The sequence below is a fragment of the Mauremys mutica genome, chromosome 6, assembly GCF_020497125.1.
Source record: "Mauremys mutica isolate MM-2020 ecotype Southern chromosome 6, ASM2049712v1, whole genome shotgun sequence".
NCBI classification, from domain to species: Eukaryota; Metazoa; Chordata; order Testudines; family Geoemydidae; genus Mauremys; species Mauremys mutica.
This window is the reverse complement of record NC_059077.1, coordinates 96,855,185-96,881,582: the sequence shown is the minus strand read 5'-3', so window position 1 is coordinate 96,881,582 and position 26,398 is coordinate 96,855,185. Positions and strand designations below refer to the sequence as shown.

Here is a 26,398-nt window from a genome sequence, read left to right as displayed (position 1 = left end):
AATGTACACCTTAGAGTGTATTTTCCTTTACAAGTATGTAGGCTAAGAGTATCCCAGTAGTCTCCTCACTTGTCCACAATGATCCATCAGAATCAATGTAGAGAGAACTCCCCCCAAAATAGCAACTGAGTTTCAGACATAAAACAGAGCTGGGTCGATTACACCTATACTAGAAGTATACTATTTTGTTTGTAGGTAGGGCACACAAATCCATTCCATTGTAGATCTGCTTTTGAAAAGACCTTCTTAAAGACGGGGAGAATTTGAACATTTGTATTTTGCAAATGAAAGGCCTTTAAAGTAAGTAAGTTGGTAGGGTAGACCAAGCCTTAGTTATGTTGGTATAACTACATCACTCAAGGGTGTAGATTTTCTACACTGACAGTTATATCAACCTACCCCTACCCCTTTTGTAGAGAGCGCTATGTTGATGGGAGGGCTTCTCCCATTGACACAGCTACTAAAGCTTTCCCGATGGCATAGGTAGCGTCTTCACTAAGCTCTACAGCTGCAGCACTGTAAGTGCAGACATGTCCTAGAGTTGGTGAAGAGTAGCGAAGTGGGCACAATGAGGTTGCTAATGCCTGTTTGAAAAACATATTGATATATTCAAACTCAGCTCCTTCTCTTCCAGTACAACAGAGACCCATAACCTCAGAAAATCCCACCTCCTATATTATTCTCATTTGGACTCCATTCATATTCCCATTACATATTTCAGAGGCGGAGATAAAAGTTTGTAGTGCTAGCATCCTCTGTATCTATATTCAGTGTAAGAAAACTTAAGCAAAAATGCAATGCAGTTTTCTGTTAAAAGAGGTGACAAAAATGTCACCAGAAGAATGGTCTCAGAGATTAAGGATGCAGCATACAGCACAACTGCAGGTTAAAAGAGATCTCTTATGCTGCCACTTTTGCAGTTGAAACCACAATCCTATGCCACAGTGATGAGGGTGATACAGATTAGTCAGACAAAACTGTTAAAATTTACTCTAGAAATGTGTGAAGAATTCCCATTTCCACATGATGTCTGGTTTATAGATTCATCAGCAGCATTACCTCCCTTGTATAACCATTAACCACTGGGTGGAACTGACAAAGAGAGGATGCAGACTAAACCAGGCATTAGAAACAGACAGACAGACAATCTCTTAATGCACTGATTGAAGCATATGCAGTGTATGGTACACAAAGCCTATCCAGTCTTTTGGTAAACGCTATGGTCTTCAAAGTAGATATCTACTTTGTACCAGGTCACATACTTTTTGAAATTAAATAAACCTCCACCGAAGCCGCGCGGGACCAGCAGACCCTCCGCAGGCACGCCTGCGGAAGGTCCACCAGAGCCGCCTGCCGCCTTCCCGGCGACCGGCAAAGCGCCCCCCAGTGGCATGCCGCCCCAAGCACGCGCTTGGCATGCTGGGGTCTGGAGCCACCCCTGACCACAAAGATCGTTCAGAACCCATGTTGCCACAGATCCGTTGGCAAAATCTCAGGAAAGCCACTCTACTACTGGCACCCTGCAGCCATCAGAAATCCAACCTAGAATCTAAATGAATCTTCAAACTAGACTTCAACCCAGAAGTCTAAAGTCCACTCCCAAGCTACCTGTGTTTCAGAACTTGAGCAATATTTTAAAAAGTTAAATCTTTATTGCAGTGAATCAAAGAGGCCCTAGGACATGAAAGATCAAAATTTTTCTCCCCCTCAACTCCAAGCTACGCAGTCATTCCAACAATAGTTGTGATTAATTTTAAAACACAATTATGTTAACATAACAATCGTGGTTACAACCAGTAAGTGTCTGTGGGGAAGAAGAACATTCAGAGTGGCTCAGACTTGCTGAGTAGAGAAATTAATACACCATGATCTCCCTTATCTTACAATTTATCTATGCAAAAGATCACTCTGCGATGGAGGCTTAGTGGCCTTGGAGTTCAGTCCCCATTTCTCCTTCTCCTTCCATCACACCCCCAGCCACACCACAATTACTTTTCAGGAAGCCTTCGGTCTTAATTACACAGCAGATATGGACTAGAGCTGCTTCTGTCCCCCTGCCCCCACTCTGCCTTTCCATCCCTCTCCAGTATTAAATTCTAAATAAAACTTTGGCTGTCACTGACAAGTACCAAAATGTTTTATTAAGTCTTTGCAAAGAGCATATGTCAGCCCTCTTGTATTTTGATTTGTTGATTCTGGGTTCAAACTCTGAGAAGGGGAAAGGGGTCCCTCTGCTTTCAACAAATGCCTTTCCAAGACAGTAAATCTGCATCACTAGCTATGGCTGCAGCTGAAAAAACAGGTGATGGATTAACAGCAGTATTACCATATTCCTTATATGCTATTCGGGTGATCCCAGGGGGTGCTAGAGTGCTATTAACTACTTAGTGCTCCCAGGTTTTTATGCTGGTGTTCGAGGTTCCTGTTTGGGGTTTTTTTGCATTTTCAAATTCTTCCATAAACAGACAGTGGGCAAGAGGCAATAGAGACACTAGGGGAATCCAGTCACAGAGGTACATGGTAAATAAGTTAGAGGTTTATTGTGTTTGTTGTAAGAGGGATGAAAGGAATATTTAAAAAAAAAAAATGCTTTCAGAGAAAACACACACACACACTACACCATGCAAGCCAAAAACTGAATCTGGTGGCAGGACATTATTATGCAGACGGTACACTGTGCATAGGTTGAATGGGATACTCAGACTTCTGCTCAAGTGAGAGATACTCTATGGAGGTTTTAAGCAAATACTAGAAAACAAACACATTTTCATTGCCTATGTTCCACATCCCAAAACACAAGAGTAACAGGTTTTTCCTCCTTTGAAGAAGTTGAATACAGTCCAGCAAATGTCAAAAATCTTTGGCTGGATGAAATCCTGCAGAGAACCCATTTAGGCAAGGCAACAGGAAGAAGCTGAGAGAGTACCTTACCATGCATGCTGTGCATGCTTCTTTCTACCACTGAAAGCAGAACTGCGGAGAATGTCATGGCAGCACAAGATATAAAACCACTTGCAATACAGGAGTGAACAAGAAATAGTAGAACAAATATTTTAAGGTTTGGGGTTGTTTTTTTTGTGTGTCTAAAATGACTAAAGCCTCATATGTTTTCAAAGTACAAGAAATAATGACAAGACAGCAGTTTACTTATATTTTAACAGCGCATACCCAGTGATGCCAACTCTCATGATTTTATTGTGAATCTCACAAAATTTGATATTTTAATTAAAATCTCTGCCTGCTAAACACAAGTGGAATTCATGAGAGATTCTTGGAGAAAAGCTTGAAAATGTGAGCTGAGTGCAACCTGAAGGCTCAAAAACCAGAAGGCAAATAAAACAAAAAAGTCAAACTTCATTGGCTTTAAAAATCAAGAGATTTTTAAAACACAGCATCTTGATTTTTGGGGACCTGACTCATTATTCTTGAACATTGGTCAATAGTGTATACCATACAAATGCATAGCCTTAAAGGAATCGATTCAAGTTTACTGTGCGGACTGTAATTTTGACTTTCCTGACACAATTATGTATTTAAACATCTCAACAATAATACCCCAATAGTTTTCCGAGCTAAAAAGTTATGTATCTTTCCTCAGCCTGGAAAGATAATTCCAAGAGGTCTAAGTCTCACACTCAGAACAAACAAAAACTATTTAAAGTTCTGCTTACCATTTGTGACACATTTAATTACATACACGTTTTAAATAAATTAAATTAATAAAAGTTAGACAGCTGTTCCTTCTATTTCACTGGAATCCTTCACACTATACTGAAGAACTTACACAGTGTGTGCGACACAACTAATTTTAAATAATTTGTATTTCAAGTTCAAGAAAATAGGGTTACCATGAAAGTGGCTTTGAATCAGTGCAAAAACAATAAAAAATTATTCTGCAAAATGCTTTATTCTTTCAAAATTTAAGCTGTGATGTTTACTTTTTGGTTCATGATAGAGCAGTCAGCCTAATTTTGATAACTGCTTAATTACGTGTTCCATTTTTTTCCAATCAATAGGGTTATGAGGAATAGCCAGTATAGATTTGTCAAGAACAAATCATGCCAAACCAATCTAATGCGGTTATTGGCCTAGTGCATGGAGGAAGCAGAAGATGTAATGTACTTTGCTTTAGTAAGGCTTTTGACGCAGTCCCACGTGACATTCTCATAGGCAAACTAGGGAAATGTGGTCTAGATTAAATTACTATAAGGAAGACTGACCATACTCAAAAAACAGTTATCAATATTTCACTGCCAAAAAGGGGAGGGGGGGTCCCACAGTGGTCAGTCCAGGGTATGGTACTATTCAGTATTTTCATTAATGACTTGGATAACAGAGTGGACAGTATGCTTATAAAATCTGCAGATAACACCAAGATGTGAGAGGTTGCAAGCATTTTGGAAGCAGGATGAGAATTAAACATGACCTTGACAAATTGGAGAAATGGTCTGAAATCCATAAAATGAAATGCAATAAAGACAAATGCAAAGTACTACATTAACAAAGGAAAAACCAAATGATCAGCTACAAAATAGGGAATAACTGCCTTGGTGCTAATACTGCTGAAAAGGAACTGGGGTTACAATGGGTTACAAACGGAATGAGTCAATGTGATGCAGTTGCCAAAAAAAAACAAACCCCCCACTAATATTCTGGGCTGGAGTCTCATATAAAGACATAGGAAGTAATTGTACTGCTTCTCTCGCACTGGTAATGCCTCAGCTGGAGTACTATATCCAATTCTGGGTGCCACACTTTACAAAGTATGTGGACAAACTGGAGCAAGTCCAAAGGAAAGCAACAAAAACAATAAAAAGTTGAGAAAACCTGGCCTCTGAGGAATGGTTTAAAAGACTGGTCATGTTTAGTCCGGAGAAAGACGACTGAGGGGTATGTGGCCTCATAATAGTCTTCAAATACATTAAGGGCTGTTCTCCATGTCCACTGGTGGTAGGACAAGAAATAATGGGCTTAATCTGCAGCAAGGGGAATTTAGGTTAGATATTAGGAATTTTTTTTCTAACTATAAGGGTAGTTAAGCTCTGAAATAGGCTTCCAAGAGAGACTGTAGAATCTCCATCTTTGAGGGATTTAAGAACAGGGGCTGGACTTGATGACTTCTTTAGGTCCCTTCCAGCACTACATTGCTATGATTCAGTCTCTTCTAAAATAAAATTAGTTGAGGCTCTATTTATTCAGTCACAAAATAATGTAATTATGCTTGTTAACAAGTATCAGTTATCTTTCTTTTAATCCTTTCACATCCATCACCTCACAGATGAGAGGACTTTCTGGGACCCAATGACAGTAGATGTGCTCAATCTGTGGATAATAAAGAAGTGATTTCTGTAATGATCACAATCAGATCATTCACAAACTGGCGCAGAGTGACAATCTACATGATTCTCAATTATTTTACACAATATTTAAGTATATCCTGTCAGCAAGTGACATACCTAAAACATAAAATAAAACTAAATCAAGTCTGGGTGCTCTGTATCCAGAAACTGAGCATTATATAAGCTTTGGTATTTGAGTAAAGAAAAGTCACTAGCTTGTTTTACTTAACCTAGTCAACTGGCACATGTATATACACTGAGCAATAAAAGTGCATTCCTCTTTGTACAAAACAAAAAGGAAAAACAAAAATCCCTGCCCTGAGGGGCTTACAATCAAATAAAATTGGAGATTTTATATAAAACTAAACAAACACAACACAAAGCATCACTTACCAGGAAAGTTTAGCTCAAGAAAACAAGTTTTAAAATGTCAGATTTACAGTTGCTTGTGCAACCTCTTATGCCCCCTTGTGTGTCTACTCTGTGCACTAAATGAGGATCTGAAGATGGACGGTTCTTGCCCTATGTGGTGCCCCCATGGGAAAGGGACAATCTGGCCCGGCCCAGCCCAGCTCACACCCACCTTCACTGTTACACCTGCTTTGGAAGCTCCCAGGTGTTCCCTGCAAAGCTGCAGTGGCAGCAGCAAAATGGATCTGAGTGTTCATGTTCAGTTCTTAGTTTGGATGCCAGCATTTTCCCAGAGAATACAAGCGACACAGGTGGAAGGGCAATCTTTAACAGTCTGTAACTCAAATAAAGCTGAATGGAATTGCATACAGCAAAGAAAGCCCTTGGGCAGAGCAGGGCCTCTTCTCCCTGGTCAGTTCCTAGTGCCTGCTCCAAACAATGGAGGTGTTAGAGTTTCTCAAAACAAGATTGCAAGAATCTTTCTATTATAAAAAAAAGTGTTAGACAACCTAATGATAGGACTCACTACCAACCTCCCCCTTCCCCTTCCCGCCCCCCACAAAAAATGAGGCAGCATTAAAGCAAATCAGCATCCTTCCAAGAGAAAAGAATGCTTTTATGTTTAAGTGCTACAGAGTAATGCCTTGCTGATAGTAAAAACAAAACATGTGTCTTAATTTAAAAGTTTGCTCAGCATGTTTTATACTGTTTCCTGTGTCTTAAGCATCTGTCTGAACAGCCAAGATACTTAATTTGTTGTTTTTTTTCTTTCCTTATCAATGAAAAGGCCATGATGAAACACAAGTGCTTGCCTTAAAACACATGTTCTTCTGGTGTGGCAAAGGGCAAACTTTTCACTAACTAAAAGGTTCCCACCAGAGGAAGATAGTGCAACATCTATTTTTATTATTTCCCCCCGCCCAAAATATCAGGGTTGGAAGGGACCTCAGGAGGTCATCTAGTCCAACTCCCTGCTCAAAGCAGGGCCAATCCCCAAACAGATTTTTTGCCCCAGAATCACTAAATGGCCCCCTTCAAGGATTGAACTCACAACCCTGGATTTAGCAGGCCAATGCTCAAACCACCGAGTTATTTTGTCAAAGGACATGTTTAAGAAAGGTTTCCTGCCCACCAACCTCAAGACTTGGCAGATACGCGAGGAATTTTTTGGTTTTGATTCCAGAGTATTACAGATTTCTAAACTTCTTATCCAAATAGGTGGGTGAGCTATTTAGCTATACTGGCTTCACTGAGTAGGCTGAATAAACTTACACCAGGACAGATAAGGTTTGGTTGTCAAACGGATTTGTCAATCCATATTTTGAAACTTTAATGGAAAAGCAACAAGTAGGCTTTTCACCCTTAACAGCACTGTGCAATGCTGCAATCTTCAAAATTTCACTTCTAATCTCTTATTTTGAAGTTTTCCAGCTCAATTCTGACTACCCACTGCTTGTATCTCTATTAAATCTTTCCTACTGTTTATAATGGAGAGCAAATTTAGCCAGTGTAATTTTAGTTGGTTCTCCAGCTATTCTTCAAATGAAAGACAGTATATATTCAACCACAGGCTAACTTTTTCCTAAGTAATTATATAAAGAGTCCAATCCCCTGCCTTAAAAACAAACTTTCCTGTTATATATGTAGCATATATACAAAACAATTTTCAGTGATATATGCATTTTATGGCCATGATGATGAAAAATAGTCACAACTTAGCCCTTAATTAAACAAATTGATTCCCATCTTTACCCTTTTACCAAAATAATTTGCTAAGGTGCAAGAAGCAAGCAGACCAAGGCTAGGATGTCATACAAGCCATATATTAACTCAGTTAGCAATAAATCTCCTCTTACTCTCCAAGCTCTATACTACTTTCTTAAATAGCTCACTATAAAGCCCCAACCTAATTAAAAACAGCTTTCTCTGCAACAGTGGCCTTGATTTCACTTATTTACACATTAACTGCAGCCTCCGTTTGGCCAATCCAGTCTATTCCCTGTACCACACAGGGCCTTTTATCTGCCCTGGACAGCATTTTCTCCAGCAGATGAAGTAGATGCCGATTGATTTGCTGTCAAGCATGGTAAATTAATAGCAACAAATTGCTGAGGGCCCCATCTCGCTGCTCCACCATGCTTCGGCAGTTTTGCTTTATTTGCTCCATGATGGGCAGCAGTCAGGCCTCTTCAAGTCAATTTCTTCTTAACAACCTGCAATACTTTTCAATGGTGAAAATAGAGCTGTTCCTTGTAAGTCAGAAATCAATATCCTATTGCCCTTAGAAAATGCTAAACAAGCAGTATTGGCAATCCACTTGGTACTAGAGGGTATCAGATATAATGCAAATCCATACTGCTTCCCTTCTCGTAGTTATTACAGTTTGCTAAAAGGTTCCTAATGTCATTTATCATCATTTACCATCGACTACTGCAGCTATGATTATGATATCCCATCAGCTAGTAGAGCCCTTTCATTTCTATTCAATTAATATTTTAGCAGCACTCAAACGGTTGTTGCCCAAGTCCTCTAATAAAATTTACATGGATTGGAGTGAAATTCGGGGGAGGTGGGGGGGGGGGAGAAGACTTAAAAAAAAAATCAGTGTTTCATTTATATTTTAATATCCAGCTTCTTGAGAGCTGAATTAAAAAAAACTGATATCACAATTTTTTTCCCTGAGAATTCCTTTTAAACAGCAGAAATGTAACTGAAAGAAGGCAACACCTTTTACATTTACTATCTCTAAAAACACACACTCAAAATGAGCAAGATATTTTTACCCTAGTTAATCTTCAACATCAGTCCCATTCATAAATGTTTGCTGTCTATAGCTAAATACTGATACTAATTTAAATGATAATCACTAATATTGGATTAAAGCCATCAGAATTCATGTCTGATTACAGCAATTTAAATGAACTCTTGACCATGTGATTAAAAAGCCCTAATTCTAAATATTAGATCGGATGACCAGCAAAAGCCAGCACAAAATAAAGAGTCAGGAACAGCATGTCAATGGATACCCACAACCACTTCCTTAAATTATTTATTTTTAATATATATATTATATATATATATATATATATATAATAAAAATAAAAGTGACTAATTCTACCAGTCTAATGCTATTTACTCAGTTACCAAAATTTAAATTAATTATGTTCTCAAACATAATTGTTAAAAATTGGCAACATTATGCAGGCTTAATTAAGATTAAATCCAATTTACTAAATGTACTTTAATTGGTACTAATTACATTAGCTTTCCTTTCAGAATGACGAATTCCCCATAGGTTTCACTTTAATAGTCTTCTATCAAAATCAACACAGGATGACTGATGATGAGCATCACAAGAGGGGTAGGAGAAAAAAAAAAACCCTATCACTCCCCCCCTCCCCATCACACATGCACCCACACTGTCACTGCTGTGTGTGTTTATCCTATCAATTTACTAAGTCAGAGTCATGACTCCATCACCGCCATCATTTTCTGTTCCAATGAAAGATTTCTCTAAAAATAAATAATCTGTGGCTGGGAGCAGCCAAGAAGAACAGAAGCTTTAACAGGAAAATACACAAAGGTTTCAAATATCAGGGCCACCAATTACTAGGGTACTTCCAAGGACTCCAGGGAGTCCTACTCTTGAACCCTCTGAGACGCAAATCTAATAAGTGAATAAGCCTACCCTGATCTTGAGAACTAGGCCCAATTACGCCGCAGGGCAACTTCACTGCATTATTGCCTGCTTTCCATTACAAGGGCATCCAGTGAGTACATCTGGAAAAGAAGCTAAGAGGAACCAAGGCTGTCTGCCTAGGAAAACAAATAAAGACAGATATGCCTCTGTGCTTAAGGGGGGGGGGGGGGGAAGAAAATATAATAAGTAGGTGGTTTGCAGGGCTGTCTGTATTTCATAATGTGATAAACTGCCCTCGGGATTTTTGATATGATTGAATTTAGAAAGCAAAAAAAGAAGCGGGGGGAGAAGAGGCGAGTAGAGGAGAATTGCTCAATTTCAACTATGTAGAATTTGAAGATTGGGGGAGGAGGAAAGGAAAATTTAAGGTGGAAGCCTGCAAGTACTTCTCACACACACACACACACACACACACTCTATCAGGGATTACTATGAGAAACTGGGTCTTACTATTATAGTTATAGGGACAGACAGGAAATATTTTGTGGTTGCTACACCAGCAGGAGAAAAGGAGAGAAATGCTGTGACATTAGTTATAAGATTTCATGTTAGAGGAAAAAAAGAACAAAAAAAACCCAGCACAACGACAGAACAAGAGCCATGTAAGACACAGAGATAAGATTTCAGTGTGATAGTGAATAAGTTTCTTAGCTGTAATTCATTTGAGTCACCGGCATTTGATAAAGTATTAAAGTGTTTTGGGTGCAGCGTTAACAGCCCAGATCCATAAAAGTATTTAGGCTCCTAGCTTAATTTGGAGGAGCCAAAATTCCTTTATGAATCTGAGCCTATGTTACTAATCTGAATAAAAATGACAATGGAAAATTTGTATTTTAATTAAATTCAGTCCTTAGTAATCCCCAAATTAAATGTATAATTTCTTCAGAATACTGTGAAAGTTCCCAGCACCATAACAGTATCTAGTTTCTGAAATGGAATACTTAAAAAAAAAATCCAATTTTTGTTTTTAAATCTTAGCAATGTAATTACTAACTTTAGATCTTGGCTGGGTTTGCTAAATGTATATAGGTTTAAGTGCGCACACATTTAAATCCTTTGTATTTCTAGATACTTTGATGATTTCTTAACAACGTGTGCTGCAATGGTGATCTTGGAATGCCTGTGGCCAAGTGATTTGGGATTCCTATTTTATATCTAACAATTTACTTTTTAAAAGTTTTATTCAAAACCTCCTAGCTGGGCATTGAGGAGCAGATCCAAAACCTGAGGAAGTCTATGGGAGTCTTTCCATTGATTTAAATGAACTTTGGATAAGGCCCATATAAACTTATCACTGTTACCCTTGTCCTCCACATGCCTCCTATTCCTTTCAAGTGTTTGTTACACTCACTTGTTTAGTCTTAAATTAAATTAGGTCCTGATCCTGCAGAATTACACATGTGCTTAACATCACTTATGTGACTAATACCACCAAGTTTAACAGGACTACTCACATGTATAATGTTATATACATACACATGTCTTTGCAGGACTGGAGCCTTGGACTGAGAACCCCTTGAGTCAAGGGCTCTTTCTTTGTGTTTGTGATGTACAGTGCCTACTATGGTGTGGCCCTGATCATAACTGGTGCCTCGGGATGCTAATGTAAAACAAAAATAAACAGTATTTAACTACTTAACCAGTATCTGACAGTTTTCAACAAGATAAAGAAATCTAATTTCCACAACTCAAAATAAAGTAAAAGTGCTCAAAGTGTGGGATTTTAAAAATTGGTTTGTACAAATTTCTATTTCTTCTCCCATCCAATCAATTCTGTTGCTTATATTATCCAGCAACACTTGGAAATAATAGCAATTCATTTTTAAAAAGTTCTGAGTAAACACCAAGTAAGCACTTTTCACTCTAGAAAATGGAAGTCAGATGTTTGTTTCATTCTCTTCCATACAGGGGTGAAGCTCAAACTTAAAGGAATTTTTTTTTAAAAATCTGATTTGCACCATGATGCTAATCTTGGCCTAGTTGCTAGATTTCAAGGCACAGAGTTGACCAACATCCTCATAGCAAGCTCATTTACCCTGTAGAGTTTTGGGAACTATTAGACACAATTTCTGTATAAAGGTCCAATTAAGTAGTCTGAAGGGACCAGTACGTGGTTTTGCATCCATTTCTTGTGTCGACCCATTTTAATTTCCTCCCATTCCAGTTTCACTGTTTAAAGATAATGGTCCCTTTTCCACACAGACTATACTGCCTTTTGCCTTGATACCTAATGTTCAGAATGTAAGTTTGGCTCCAAAAAGTATAAATGTGTCTAAAAATCAAAGCTCAGAATTTAGATAGCTCTGATCCTACAAACCCTACTCACAAATCCTTACTCATGCACATAATCCGAGCTCACAAAAGGAGTCCATTTACTACAATGAGACTATGCGAGTAAGTGTAACAGAATCTGGCTTCTTATTCATGTGGAAATAATGCACGATTAGGTACAGACACAATAACCTCTCTAAGTTCTTATACTGAACCCATCAGTGAGGTACCGGAGCGCCACAGTGCACAAAAAATATTCAGCCACTTACATGTGCAATTGAACAAAGTCACAGAACATAGATTCCTACTTAAAAATTAGACTGATATGTAACTCTCACACAGAGTGAAATGTTTGCATACCTGTTTATGCATCTCTATATTCAACCCATAGGACATCTCGTAATACTAAGAAAAAGGAAAGATTGATTCTGTTAGACCCTATAATCATACAAGTGCTTCCAATATTCAGTTTGAATGGCAGCTATAACAGCATATTATATACCAAAAACAAAAAACAAAAAACACAAAAAACCACAAAATATTTACCAGTATTTGCAACCTCCCAAAATTAGAATGGGAATTTCCCCCCAACATCTTATTTTTCCCCTCTGCTTTTAGCTCTACATCGTTCCACGTCAAATTTATAGGGAACAGACACAAATGAACCCCACAACACTAAAAACACCTGACAATCGGAGTCAAAGATGAGAAATGGTGAAAATATATGGAAAATGCTCTAAATTTTGTACCCTAGTACACATTAAAGATGCAAAAAAAATGCCCAAAGTGCTAGAAACCAGACAGGCACATAAATCAGCAACATCGTGCAGCCTATTTATTCAATATTTTAAATTAAAAACACAAAATGATAAAACGTAATAAAAAGGTTGCAAAAAAATAAAATAGCAAGGAATTTCAGAGTTAAAGCAGACATTCCATTTTTAATATCTGCTGTTGTGTCTCAGTATCACGGGGAGCTCAGTTCAGCATGTGATGTCAGTAACATATGTGCTCCAGTAAGTAGGCACATCAGGCACGGGAAGGACAAAATGTGAGACTTAACTAAATGCTTGTGCTTTTGGTAAATGTAGGTTTTTAAGGTTATTCACCCTGTTGTAAATATTTGTGTTATAGGCCATGTACACATGGAAAACAACTATTCCTTCAGATGTACAAGAAAGCAGACAGAAACAGCTCCTTTGCTGTAGTCATGATCCATCATGCAATTATGTATTTAGAGCCTTCTTTATATACAAGTTATTTACCCATATGGACTACAACAGCTCTGATCACTGATAGTATGAACAAACAAATCACAAGCAATATTTTTTCAAAGAGCTAAGGCTTCTGAAATTCTTGGTTCTGTCCCTTCATGAAAAAAATAAAAATAAATAAATAAATGATTGACCTTAAAAAAAAACAAAACAAAAAAAACCCAAACACATTATGGACAAATGACAGGAGTGGGAAGTAACAAAACAAAACAAAAAAGCAGCAAAAGGTATGCCTATTAATTCAGGTATGTCTTTAACAGACTAACAGGCTTCCTGTTAGTATTCCCATACACTTAAACATTGAAAGGCAAATTTGAAGGAGAAACAAATTTCTAAAAGCAGGTTATAAATCCCCTGAAAGTAAGGGTTTATAATGCAAACACTGGTGTAAACTCATCTATAGCAGCGCTACTATCCTAATCTACGTTAATGTATTTCACAGTTGAATTTGTTATGCAGCTTGCTTACCATAACGTAATGTCGCTGCATCTCTGTCTTCTCACTGGCCAGCTTCTCACATTCTAGCTTTAAACTGTTCAAGACATTAAAATAAATAAATAAACCAAGCACATGAGTACTACATAATGCTAGTTTTACATCCTTTTGAACACACATTTACTTCCCTTTCCAGTCATCTTCTGCAAAATATAAATAAAAATTTAAGTCTGAGCTATTGTTTGTGGGTGGAGTCTTGTTAGTTTCCCCTTTCAACAAGTATTGTGCAAAATCTTCCATGAGCCAGATGTATGTATATGGTATATAGCAAAAATGTATCTTACGCTGAAAAAAGTAGACCGGTTCATAGAAAATGCTTCTTATGAAGGTCAGTATCTATAATATTAAAAATGTTTTAAAAAAACAAAACAAAAAAAACCACCTACAGACATAATTTAGTTCTTTTGAGTTTATCATCTTTTGTTAGGGAATGATGTCTTTTCAAGGAAAAAGCAGTGTTTGTTTTTCTGTGTTTGTTTTTCCTGTTGATGAAATTGTAAAGAAAATTTTGCACATCGTTCCATTTACATTGTAGTAAACATCAAAACCATCTTTGGCTGTTCTGTTTTCAAAAGTGCACAAAACAATCTTGTGATGAGTCGGTTCCTCACTTGAAGAATAAAATGCTCTTCTACCTAAAAAGCTAATTGACTAGCCCACCAGCTATGCTTCCAGGTTATCAGCACTCAACATTTCAGGGGAAGGCATGAAGGAGCGGGGTCAAGAGAAGAGAATACCATAAGCAACCAAATCACTTACTTCCCTTGGCTTGATCCACCCTCCCTCCTTCCCCCCCCCCCCAAAAAACCCCACCTATTTCCAATATTTTACATTTGATTCTTCCTGCTTCAAAGTGTTTTCTTACTCCATCCTCCCAACTGCAGACCTTTTATTTATGGCTGAGTGTCCAACCTGACAAGTCTCACTCACTTGGAGGGAGACTCCAAAATTTTAGATTAATTCTCCGTCCCTTCTTAAGAGTCTCTGATAAAGTATTTTAACAACATATTCAACGAGACATTTGAAGTCTCAGTCACAATATTTTGAAATCCCCCTCATTCAAATGGTCACAGCTCCAGAGACAGCCCCTGTACTACTAGAGAGGTAGAAATGTTGGCTTCCTGACACTGGTCTAGCAGGGCTGGGAACTGGTCTTTCCACTTGGGAGGAGGCAAAAAAAACAAAACAACAAAAAAACCCAACCCACAAGACACCAAAAGCAATTGACACACGTTCACGCCTTTGCAAACAAAAAAACAAACAAAAAAAAGTGACAAGAGCTAAGCAAACACGAGGATCAGGGAAAGTAAACATCATTACCTGTGGTACTGAGCCTGTAAAAACTGAAACTCCTCCTTAATCCGATCGCAGGATTCGGAAATTGTGAATTTAAAGGGTTGAGCAGGCTGGTGCGGTGCCTAAAAATAATGATCATGATACAAGGTTTTAATTATGCCCCATCTCAGACAGCCCCAGAGACGCACACACATGCCCAGCCCAGTGGGTTTGAGGGAGCTGGACCAGTCTCACAGCAGTAAGGACGAAGGCTGTTAAAACTCACCCCCTTTACATACACGCGCACACACCAGTGTTTCCTCTTTGAAACATGAAAGTCCCTCGCCCTTTACGCACATACACAAGCCCGCTCCAGCCTTGTCCGCACCTTTGCCTCCCTCTATTAGAAGTCTGTAGTCATGTCTGTATCATCTGTCCCCATCCCCACCCACCAACCCTGTAATCAAACTGTCAGGCTCGTGGAGCGGGTGAGGGGTCTGTGACCCTACTGCTAAACTGGGGTGAATGTGAAGGGAGGGCGGAGGGAAAGAGAGATGAGCCAGAGGAGAGGAAGGGAGGAAATCACAGGTCCCTCCGCGGAGGCTGCTGGCAAAGGAATACTCTTTGGGGATAATAAGAATCAGATTAAGAGCTGGCACCCTCGCTCCCTCCGTCTCTCTTTAGTTTGCCTCTGACTCTTTAAAGGGCTGGAGTGATCGCAACTACAAGCGGCAAAATCGTTACCCTGAAGAGCCTGAAAAGCCAAAGACAACAATAAGAAAATGGCTACAACTCAATTGTTTCTCTCCCCCCCCTCATTTTTTTTTCGTTTGCTTTCTCCAAGCAGGAGGCAAGCGGACAGCGGGAGAAAGGCTGGTGCGGTGTATTGTGCTGATTGTTCCCAGTTGCAGCCCTCCCCCCCTCCCCTTTGGGGACCAAGGCTTAGGGGAGGGGGAACAAACCAAGAGCCACATACAAGTGTCACCCCCCCTGCCTCGTCTCTACTCACCGGGTGTCTGGTTTGAGGATACATCTTGCTCAGATCGCGAATCATCCAAACCGATTTAGTTGGTGCTTTTGGCCAGAGCAGCTTGGTTCATTGGTTTTAATCGCAACAATGCAAAGGAGGAGGAGGAGGTGGTGGTGGAGGAAAGGGCTGCCCGGCGCTAGCGCTCGGAGGAGCGTCTCCGGCTGTCCCCGAACTCCCCCGCCCGCGGGACTCGCGCGAACACACGGGAGGAGGGACGCGCGGCGGCGGCGGCGGCGGCGGCTCTGTCCCCGGCCGAAGCGAACCGCTGCCACATTCCACAGGGGCTGTCACTCGCGAGCGGGCGCGGGCGGCGCGGCAGCTCCGGCGGTCCCTGTCCCAGCCTTCTGACGAGCGGAAGAGCCCCGGGTCCTGGAGCTTCCTCACCCGCTCCCCCAGCGTCCGGCAGGTCCCTCTTCCAGCGTCTCAGCGCTCGGCGGGTCCCTCTCCTCGCGCCCCACCGGTCCAAGGGGGTTTCTCCTCCCCCCCGAGCCGAGCCGAGCCAGCCCCGTTAGACGGGGAGGAACGGAAGAAGACAAACTCCACTCGCCCCAGCTTCCGAATCCCGCCCCCCACAACACCCCTCTCGCAGCGTCTCCCGGCTGCAAACTTTTATGGGTCTCAATTGTTATCCCGGCCAAAAAAAAAGAAAGGAAAAAAAAAAACAAAATTCACCCTCCTTTCCTTTGTCGGGAGCGGAAAACTCCTGGCTGGAGGAAGCTGTGGTTGGTTTTGCTCCTGGCTTTTCCTCCGCCTTGCACCGAGTCGCTGCTTGTCAGAGGTTCAAGTGCAGTAACCTTTTGTTGTGATGTTTCTCCTCGATCCCATTCACCAGCCCGCCCGCCCCCCTCCCGCTTTTCCCAGCACGGCAGGGGGAAGAAACGCGCTCTTGTTCGCTGCTCTCTGCTGTTTCCCTCCTCGCCTCGCCAACTCTTGCAAGTAGCAGCCCCAGAACAGGATCGCCGAAGCCAGCAGCGGCAGCCGCCTCACCAACGCCGCTCCGAGCAGCTCTAACAACACGCTCCGGCGGGGTGACTTCTTTGACCAAATTTAGCAGCAGCAAATCATTAACATTCTGATACATATTCACAGCGATCGGAAGACAAGGGGGCCGCGGGGCATCCTGGGAGCTGTAGTTTCAGCTGGCTGGCTTTCCGCCGCCTACCTTGCAAATTGCAGTCAAAAAGACTGCAGCGACCGTCAGGCAAAGCGAGCCCTCCTTCCCCGCCCCCTCCCAGGAGCTACCCCTCCTCCTGCTCCGCCCATGAAGGGCGTCGCCGGCGACCAATCAGCAGCGCCTACACATTAATCGCCGTTCTGTATTAATGCCCATCATTTCGCTGCTGACAAATCGGCGTGCGGGTCTGACGAGGGGGTGCGGCTCAGGACTGAGTCCCCACGTGGGGGTCAGACGTCTCTCCGCGTGGCAGCCAATCATGCCGCTTTATCCGATGGGCCACACCCCCATTTCCTCGCTCCTTCCCCCTGCCCGAGGTGGAGCTTTGAGATCGCTGACGTTTCTTAGCGCCGGCGTTCGAACAGGGGAAACATTTGTTCAGCTGTCAATCAAAGTAACGTGGGGCGGCTGGGGCTGCTGCTCCTGCTTCTTGTGCGCTGGGTGGTGGCAGGAGAGGAGGTTTGGAGGGGGAAAGGGATGCGCTCAGCCTCTGTGCCCCCCCCCCCCCCCGCGTGCCACTCACTTCTGCTATATCACCCGCACCAGGAGGAATGCGGACTAATTAGGGGCCAATGTCTCCTTAAAGAGACAAGCTCGGCCTTGTGTAACGTGCAGGGACCCCTGGTGAGACAAGCGAGGGAGGATCGCGCTGATCCCACTTCTTTCAGCTCACATCAATTTTACGCGCCACTGGAGCTGGCGTAATTTTCATGTGAACGGGACTGACTCGCTGCCCTGTTTGGAGCGAGAGACGCGAGCGCTCGGGGAGCGGGGACAGCGAGGCGATCTGTTAATTTCAGGGTTCCAGGGGTTTTCCCCCTTCCGAGGGCTCGAGCAAGAGTCCCTCCCCGGAATGACTCGCGTCTAAATGATTCGAAAAGGCAGCCCCCGCTACCGTGAAGACAGCATGTAAAACCTGCCTGGTTTGGAATGATGCCTCTGGCAAGAAGACTGCGAAGCGGGGGGAGGGGGGTGTCTCTTTCCTGTCCCGGCCATTGGAGAGAAGCAATTTTAAAACTATTCGGGTTTTCTTAAGTTTCTTTGTCCAGCGGAAATAGGAGAGAGTTGATAGCAGATTTGTTTGGCTTTAGCTGCTACAGTCCACGCAGCTATTAGGGACACTGACCCCGCAGTTATTACTCATGCAGTGGAAAAAAATGGCAGAGGCCTCCAAGTCCACTATCACCCTGTGCAAAAAAGAAGCATCTCCCACTGGCTACACAGAGTTCTACAGTACTTCACATCTGGATTCTAGTTACATCTCTGCCTCTCTGCTGCTACTCTGTCCAGCGCAATAACCTAACACTGTTCAGCGCATGGGATGAAGACTGACCTGGGCACTAGCTTCACATAAAACAACATTGCAGCAGAGAGGATAATGGGCTGGGGTGGCAGGAACTGCATAGGTAGATACCTTGTGTGCAGTGCTGTCATAGCCCTGTGCGTCCCAGGATATTAGAGAGACCAGGTGGGTGAGATAATATCTTTTATTTGCTCAACTTCTGTTGGTAAGAGAGAGAAACTTATGAGCACAACAGAGCTCGTCTTCTGCTCCCAGCACCAGAAGTTGGTCCAATAAAAGATACTACCTCATCCTCCTTGTCTCTCTAGATAGTACTAGCCATACACATACTGTACCGCTCATGGGGGCCCCATTTGTCATCAACTGCACACGCCACAGCTTCATCATTGTAGATTTATGCTGTCATTACAAGGAAATTCAACCACTTTTCTTCAACTATTGGAAGGATCTTGCTGCCAAAAATGTACTAAGCGGTAAAATAAATGGCTGCAACATCTTTTATCCTGGGAACAAGAAATACGTGTGTGTTCTGACCATGTGTTACTTCTATGATGTCTCATTTGCTTCTATGTTTTATTTTCAAAATTGGTGTTGCTTTTACAGATGCAGACATTGTTCTGGCAGAGTACTGTAGAATGCCTGTTGCGTTTGACCCGAAGAGTGACGTGATGGTACAGAGAGACCCCTGGATGTAGACTCACCAGTATATGATGGAAGATTCCAGATGTTCATAATTGGGTGTCAGGAACCCATTGGTAAGCTGATTCTTTCCATTAGCAACCATAACCATATGCATTTGAGTTTGGTTTTCTTTTTTTTTTCCAGGTATTCTAAAGAAACAACCCAAAACACTACATCTTAGGAAAGTTCTATTACAGCATTTTGCACCATAACCATAGCATAAATTTGTATTTTTATATGGGTTGGTTTAGCTCACTCTCTCTTTAGTATTGAAGTAATGTGTCAATTGTTCAAAGTTCTCTTTGATAAGCCTCATTTTAGACTCTTGGCCTATACTTTTATTGCTGTAAATTATTTACATCAGGAATGCTGTGCCACTGAAACAGGTTATAAAACAAATACTTATTGAGGTCAAAGAAGGCAATCCCACATCATTTAAAGTTTCCTACACTGTTATTTTTCTTCTGTACCTAATTACATGGTGTCCCACAACTGGGCTTTGGCAGGTTGAGACATATATGTTAGTCTCGTATATGTGCAACATAATTAAGGATTTGTTTCTGCAAGACTTCCCTATGTGAGTAATCCTTATTCATAAAAATAGTTCCATTGAAAGGAGGCTATTTTGGGCTACTCACATGAGTAAAGGGTACAGGTTCAGATGGTTACACTACCTACTTTAAGGACCCATTAACAATAATTTATCAGGAATTTTTACATTGTTGTCAAATCGGAGCAGAACTACAATTTACTGAAGACCCAATTTGTAAAGGTATTTAAGTGCCCAAAGATGCCAATAAGCATCTAGTGGCTCCTAGGTGCTTTTAAAAATCCTACTAGGTGCCTAAATACTCCAGAAATCCAGCCCTGAGTGCATCCTGCTAGTTGCTCAGCACCTTTCATTCCCATTTAAGTTAGGAGGGAATCAGGTAGCAGGATCAAATCCTCTAAAACAAGGATACAGGGACGTCAATCCCACAAAAACTTACAGGTGTGCTTACCTTTAGTCACATGACACGTTACATATGCACGTAAGTATTGCTGGGACAGACCACAAAGAGATTTTTGGGCCTGAATGAGCAAAATTCTGAACCTGATAGGTAAGGAGTGTCCTCATCCTCCAATTTCTAGGATTAGACACTAAATCTGGAGAGGGGCTACTACTACAAATGTTATAAAATGAACACCAAGTAGAAGAAATTAAAATCTGAAATGAACACCAGTTTTGTTCTGTTTTTAAAAAAATCCTCTATTTAATTTGACATCAGGTCTAGCGCTTGAAACATTGTCGTGTGATTTGAAACATTAAACAGGTCCCTGTGATCGAAACAGGTCACTATATCTTTTTGTCAGAGTATTTCACCAAAAATGATAATGATGGTTGGTCAGCTTCTGTTCATATAACCTATTCACCATTCATTTTCACTGGGGTTGTAGGAGTGGAAATAGGGCAGAATTTAGTTTGTTGTGTTTAAAGTGTACTATGGTCCGGATTCTACAAAAGCTCATGTGCATGCTTAATTTAATGGGACCACTGACAATGTATAAAGTAAAGCCTGTGCATAAGTTTTTGCAGGATCAGGGCGTAATTTTTCAACACATTGACAAAAATCTATGAAACTCGAAACTGATACTGCATCATAACTTGCTATTTTAAAATGATGTAAATTACAATCAGAATGGCAGTGTCACTTAGATTTTTCCAGCTTTTGTGAATTCTGAAAACCCTGATGGGTCTTTAAATATAGATTTTTTTAAAATTTAAAATTCCTTGTAAAATCTTTTATAGTAGATTGTATAACTTGTATTATTTTCCAGAGAGTAGAGAAGGTCATTTTAAAAATAAATTTTATATATATTGCTAAAGAAAGAAAGATTGCAAAAACTATTTAGGTGGTTTTATATGTACCAGGAGTTTTGATTGCCAGTGCAAAATCCTTATGAATTTTCATGCATGAACCAGCATTTGTTGTTTAATATCTCAGCCATTTGCATTGTTTTGTTTAAAATTCCAAGAATAGTTGGATCATATTATGAACTGATCATTTGATTTCAGTCATTCGAGAGTCCTATGAGTTCTGAACTAGTTAATTGATGCTTACATTTTAAAATGAACAAAACAATTTGTATATTTTTTGAATTATAGCTAATATGAAAAATCGCTTTCAGGCTAGGATTTTGTAGCCTAGTTTTAGCCTTTGTTGAACTTTTCTAGCTGAGTTAAAAATTTAACAATATGGGTTTATAAGTGTCAAAAGACCCTTAATTATGGGCCCAATCCTGAAGCTATTTTATCAGTAAACCCATGACTGCATGTGAGTAATGACTGCAGCTCAGATCCTGTGGCATCATGTTCCATGCTGCTTTAATACCATTTATTTTGGGATCAAGTTACCAGATCAACACACACACACACACACTCTAAACTGTTTGTCACTAATTGATTTATCAAAGGCCTTCTGGTAAATCTTGTATTAGTCCACACATTTAAATACACTGTGTAACAATTTTATAAAAATAAATCCAATGAGGTTTGCAATTGAATTGGCACCTGGTCCAGAGTGTTAAAAAAATGAAATTATGGTAAGTGAGGGGTTTTTTTCCTAATAGAATTTAGCAGCATGACACCCCAGTTCTTGGTTTTTTTTACAAGTAGTACAAAATGACTCTATATCAACAAGTTTTTTTAAAGCTTCATGCCTATAGCATGACATTAATTGTCAGTGATTGTGAAGATACACTGTAGTTAGTTAGCAAGCCAAGGGAATTTACAATACTTGATAGTGTTGTGAATAATGTGATGATTCATGTGTTAACGATTTATAGGGTAACTAGTCCAGAAAATACAAATCTTTGCAAAGGAGTCTAAATGTTACAAAACTCATTCTAAATAAGTTTTTAAATTCTCCTTTAGTTTTAACCTTGCTACATTCTATTTTTGTTTGAGACTCCCATATGTGTAAACATTTTAGATTAATTGTCTTATTCTGTTCAATTCTCCAGATGCACTGGCACTTCATTCTGTATGATGTAAAGCTTCAGTCTTTGCAAACAATACACTTCTGCATTTAAAGTTTATCTACAAATCATTTGCTGTCATGGTCTTGAAATTTCCCTACTTAGGTAGGAAAACGCCCATTGAAGTCAACAGGAATTTTCCTTGCAGAGGGAATCCATTCTACAGCCAATTTTGTATTAGCATAACCAGACAGATTTTGCAAAAACATATTTTGCCTAATACCTTTGACAAATATTTCAAATCATTAAAGTGATTTTTCTCCCATGAACATGATATAATGCCTTCTTTACTTCAGATGTTTGCACTACAGTAAGGCTGCAGCTACTGTATATTTTTGGAGGGCATAGCTCTCAGGTGAAATTTACTCCTCTACAGAGGGCAAGCACAAGGTCTGTGCATCACTTAAGTCCCACTTGAGGTTTCAAAACAGGGCTTAAGATATGAAAGATGCATAGGCCTTGCCATGGACTTCCATGGGGGAGTGGGGAGGGGAATCTCACCTTTAGTGCCCTCCTACAGTATTACAGTTTTACTAGGGGACCCAATTATCATGCTGTTGCTCCCGGACTTGGTTATAGAATGGTTTCAATCCGTAGTGTAAATGGGATTTTGACCCCATTACATGACCAGGCAAGGCTGGACATAACCAAAGGTTTTAGCCTAGTTATACTATTGTTAGAACCAATCTACACTACATATTGCAACCACGATGGCAGCAGATTAGGGAACAATTCAACCTCAGTAGTTTATGTCTATCAATTCAGTTAAAGTGCTGGAGCCAAATTTATTTTCATTGTCTAAGAAACTGATCACACAAGAATATGACTGTTTTACAAGAACTAGATTTAGGGCATAGTTAAGGCTCTGAAATCCAGAGTTACACTGACATGGTTCTGCTTCCATCGAATTCTGCCTGAGCGTAGGAAGTGCAAGGACAATGCATCCTAAGAGAAATGATTTAGAAGATATGTAACTTGGACTCTTACCCAGCACTGGCATCCTGGTTCTTGCCATAGCTTTGTTCCTCACCCAATCTCTAGGTGTTCAATACCATTGACAATGCTAGGGAGTGCTTGCTGTGGCATTATAGGATAAAGGAAAGGAGCTGTCTGTGCCCTCTTGCTAGATAAGGCCCAATCCAACTCCCCCTGAAGTCAATGAATGCCTTTCCAGCCCCTACTGCACCCATAACAAAGCAATCATTATTTAGCCCTTGTTATTGATCAGTTACTGTCTCAACCTAACAGACATAACTAGTAATATCATACTTTGCGAATGAAATCTTGATTTAAATCACATGCTTTCGCAGATTCTGTGGACCGTTCCCACCATTTTCCTAAATGTTTTGGGGACATCAAAAAAAAATCTGTGAAAGAGGGGTTCAGATAATCTATGGTGTGATTGGCTGTAAGAATTTCATAACCAATATTGAGATAAAAGAAAATTTTGCTTAAATAGTTTTTTGTTAAATATGATTTAGATAATTCATAGCATCAAAATTATTTAAATTAAAACCATTTCTTTTGTCATATGAGAGGTCACTGAAGTTTATAAGTTCAAGGTACTTTAAGTGTTCAGAAGGAAAGCTACACCAAAGGTAAGAGGTGTAAATTAAGAAAAATAATTTAATATAAATATATTTCCTCAGTTTAATGTTGACTCTTTACATTGGCACAAGTGGGTAAAATAAGGCAAAACAACAAGTATTATCTAGGGCAACAAATTAAAAAAACATGGAAATTGTTTTGGGAGCGTGAACAAGAGTTTGAACTTCTCTTTCACATGGTGCATGCTGCAAATTTCCTGGTTTCTCTTAAAAGGTAAAGGCATCAATTCTATTTAATCTTCAATTACATATTAAAGTTGACCTGCATGCTATAATTGTACTGCACTCGGCAAATATAGTAGTTAGGGGAATAAGAAGTTCAGATACTGTATATACTTGCAATATGGAATAGTTTTATTTTGCTTATTCTTGCCTTAGGAGGGAGAATCATGAACAAGAAAATATACATGCCTCTTTTTTATGGAGAGAAATGTATTATTTAAAAGAGTTTATATACAAAGCAGAGACACATTGTTGACTGCATATTTACTCTAATAAGCAAGGGGGATTCTAATTCTTTGACAGAGGCGGCTCCAGGCACCAGCACGCCAAGCGCGTGCTTGGGGCAGCAAGCCACGGGGGGCACTCTGCTGGTCGCCGCGAGGGCGGCAGGCAGGTTGCCTTCGGGGGCATGCCTGCAGAGGGTCCACTGGTCCCGCGGCTTCAGCAGACCTCCCACAGACTGCCACCGAATCCGTGGGACAAGGGACCTCCCGCAGGCAAACCGCTGAGGGCAGCCTGCCTGCAATGCTTGGGGCGGCAAAATACCTAGAGCCGCCCCTGTTCTTTGACACTGTTTTTGTCTGATGAACACTTTTAAACATACTTTTAATTCCTCAACAATGGGAAGAATAATCACTCTCTAGTTATTATTTATCAATAAATTAAAATGGGGGAAAGCTTTCTAGACAAATATCGGAGCTATCCTGTTAACTTTCTGCTGTTTTAATAGCATCAGGACAGATTTTAGTTATTAGTATATTTTAACACTAAAAAGTGCCCCCCCAAAGTCTTAGAACAGTAACCATTGTTTGGGGACTACCAAATTCATTAAAATATGTCTTACGCTACAGCTTTCTGTACATCTGAAGGTGGTAAAACAGGTCAATGTGCTAGATCAACAGTGCTTGGCGTATGTGGGGAGATTGTGGGGGCACTGGTGGCTTTATGCCACCTTTCTGTCCTCCCTGTTCCCACGATTCTGGAGGCTGATGAAGATTGAACCAGTCCCTGGCACAAGTTAGAGTGTTGTGCTCCAATCCTGCTCTTTCTTTTCCTGACACACTCTTACCTCTCACTCCAGACAGCCCTTATACTGAAGAGGGGGCCAGGAGCACTTTAGACTATGCCAGCAGTATGCTATCTGTAGATTCTGTGAATTCTCAGGTATTGCTAAAGGACATTTTAAAGTTCCCTTTGCACGACAAAGGGGACTTATGATAGCCTGAGGATTCGGCCCAAATTCTAGATATGATTTACAGAAAGGAATAAATCCTGATCCCATGGAAATCAATGGTAACTGTACTATTGACTTCAATGGGATTAGATTATGGAACTTTACAAACAACTACATTTAAAGAGAGGGAAGAAGAGGAAACACATTGTTATCTGAAAAGATCCTGACACATATTAGGTTGTATAGTATGCAATGATCCCTAGTCTACATACAGTACTTTTATCAACAGCTCTCACTGACACACACCTTTCTCAAAGGTAAACAATGTAATGTTGCTACTGATAACTATTCCTTTTGGTGACATAACTGCATAAGTATCTGAAAGGTTTATTTAAGAACAAGAAATCAAAGTTTACATGAAGTCCAGATGATTTTGCTCTCAATTTACTCCCAGTGTAAATCTGAAGTAACTCCACTGATTTTAGTAATGTTACTTTGGAATTACACTAGTGTAAATAAGAGCAGAATGTGGCCCAAACTGTCCAGGTAGTTGGGAAATAAACCTGAGGGAATCTAAGTGTTTGTTTTCAAAACCCTTGACAAAGGGATTGGATTGGATCTGAGAGGGCTGAAAACAAAACAAGGGGTAGTTTACAAAACAAACCTTCCTTCTTCTGGTAACAACTGAAACAGTGCCTGCCCTATCAGAGTCCCTATCAGGAAGGGGAGGGATAGAGGAAACCATAAGATCATCAGTGAAATAGAATCCTTTAACAACAGTCACTTCCTGCAGTCAAAACCAGGCTAGCATTTGGCTTGTTCCACTGAACATTACTGGTCTGGAGCCAAACAAGGAAAAAGTAATTGATAATGTAGTTTTTCAGAACCCACCAATCCATCAAATGTGTCACTCCTCCATAATACTTTATTTCCCTTTTGAACAAAGATCTTTAAAATTCATTGTGTGCACTTAAAAACAAAGTGTCCTTGTGCTGGTTTATAATGATTCTCTTTTAGTTTGGGTTTGTTTTGTTATTTAATTACATTCCCTTCTATCTTGCATTTTTCTCCAGATAGTTGCTGGAAATTTCTGCTGTTCTTAAACAAAGAATCTTTGTGCTGTATCAGCTTGCATTTTCCTTGGATTGTGTTGTGCTGGTGTCTTTTCACTGACTTCAGCACTGGAGTATTGTAGCCATAGCTTCACTAAGTAGACTGTAACAAACAGATTCACTGGCCCTTTCTCTATTCTGCATCTTATTAACTGATCTGTGGGAAAAGCTCTTTAGGTTGGTAAGGCATATGAGCTATTACAAACAATAAATTAACCTTAACTGGAGAAAGCTTTAAGACTCCTAATACAGTAAACCAGTTGAGAAGGCAGTTTCTCAAAAGCTCTTTACCTACCAAGACATCTACATTTC

General features: G+C 40.4%; 1 protein-coding gene and 1 long non-coding RNA gene across 8 annotated transcripts in view; one reads left to right on the top strand and one right to left on the bottom strand.

The window, feature by feature from the left end:
* TLE4 (TLE family member 4, transcriptional corepressor) overlaps positions 1-16,913 on the bottom strand; it is a 114,774-nt gene extending 97,861 nt beyond the window's left edge. For 2 of the 7 annotated variants that reach the window (XM_045021299.1, XM_045021301.1), the window contains exons 1-4: positions 15,775-16,913; positions 14,811-14,908; positions 13,464-13,527; positions 12,082-12,126 (exon numbers count right to left, since the gene is read on the bottom strand). In XM_045021299.1, the coding sequence (XP_044877234.1) occupies positions 12,082-12,126; positions 13,464-13,527; positions 14,811-14,908; positions 15,775-15,819 (252 nt within the window). In that variant the 5' untranslated portion in view covers positions 15,820-16,913. Of the gene's footprint in view, positions 1-5,732; positions 5,846-12,081; positions 12,127-13,463; positions 13,528-14,810; positions 14,909-15,774 lie in introns of those variants that run through there. The other 5 variants (XM_045021302.1, XM_045021303.1, XM_045021300.1 and 2 more) reach the window with 4 other exon arrangements.
* A 563-nt stretch (positions 16,914-17,476) lies between these two features.
* On the top strand, positions 17,477-22,225 carry LOC123373115. Its single transcript, XR_006580566.1, has 3 exons — positions 17,477-17,593; positions 18,876-19,027; positions 21,957-22,225. It is a non-coding gene; the product is annotated as an uncharacterized LOC123373115 (long non-coding RNA).
* Positions 22,226-26,398: the final 4,173 nt, after the last annotated feature.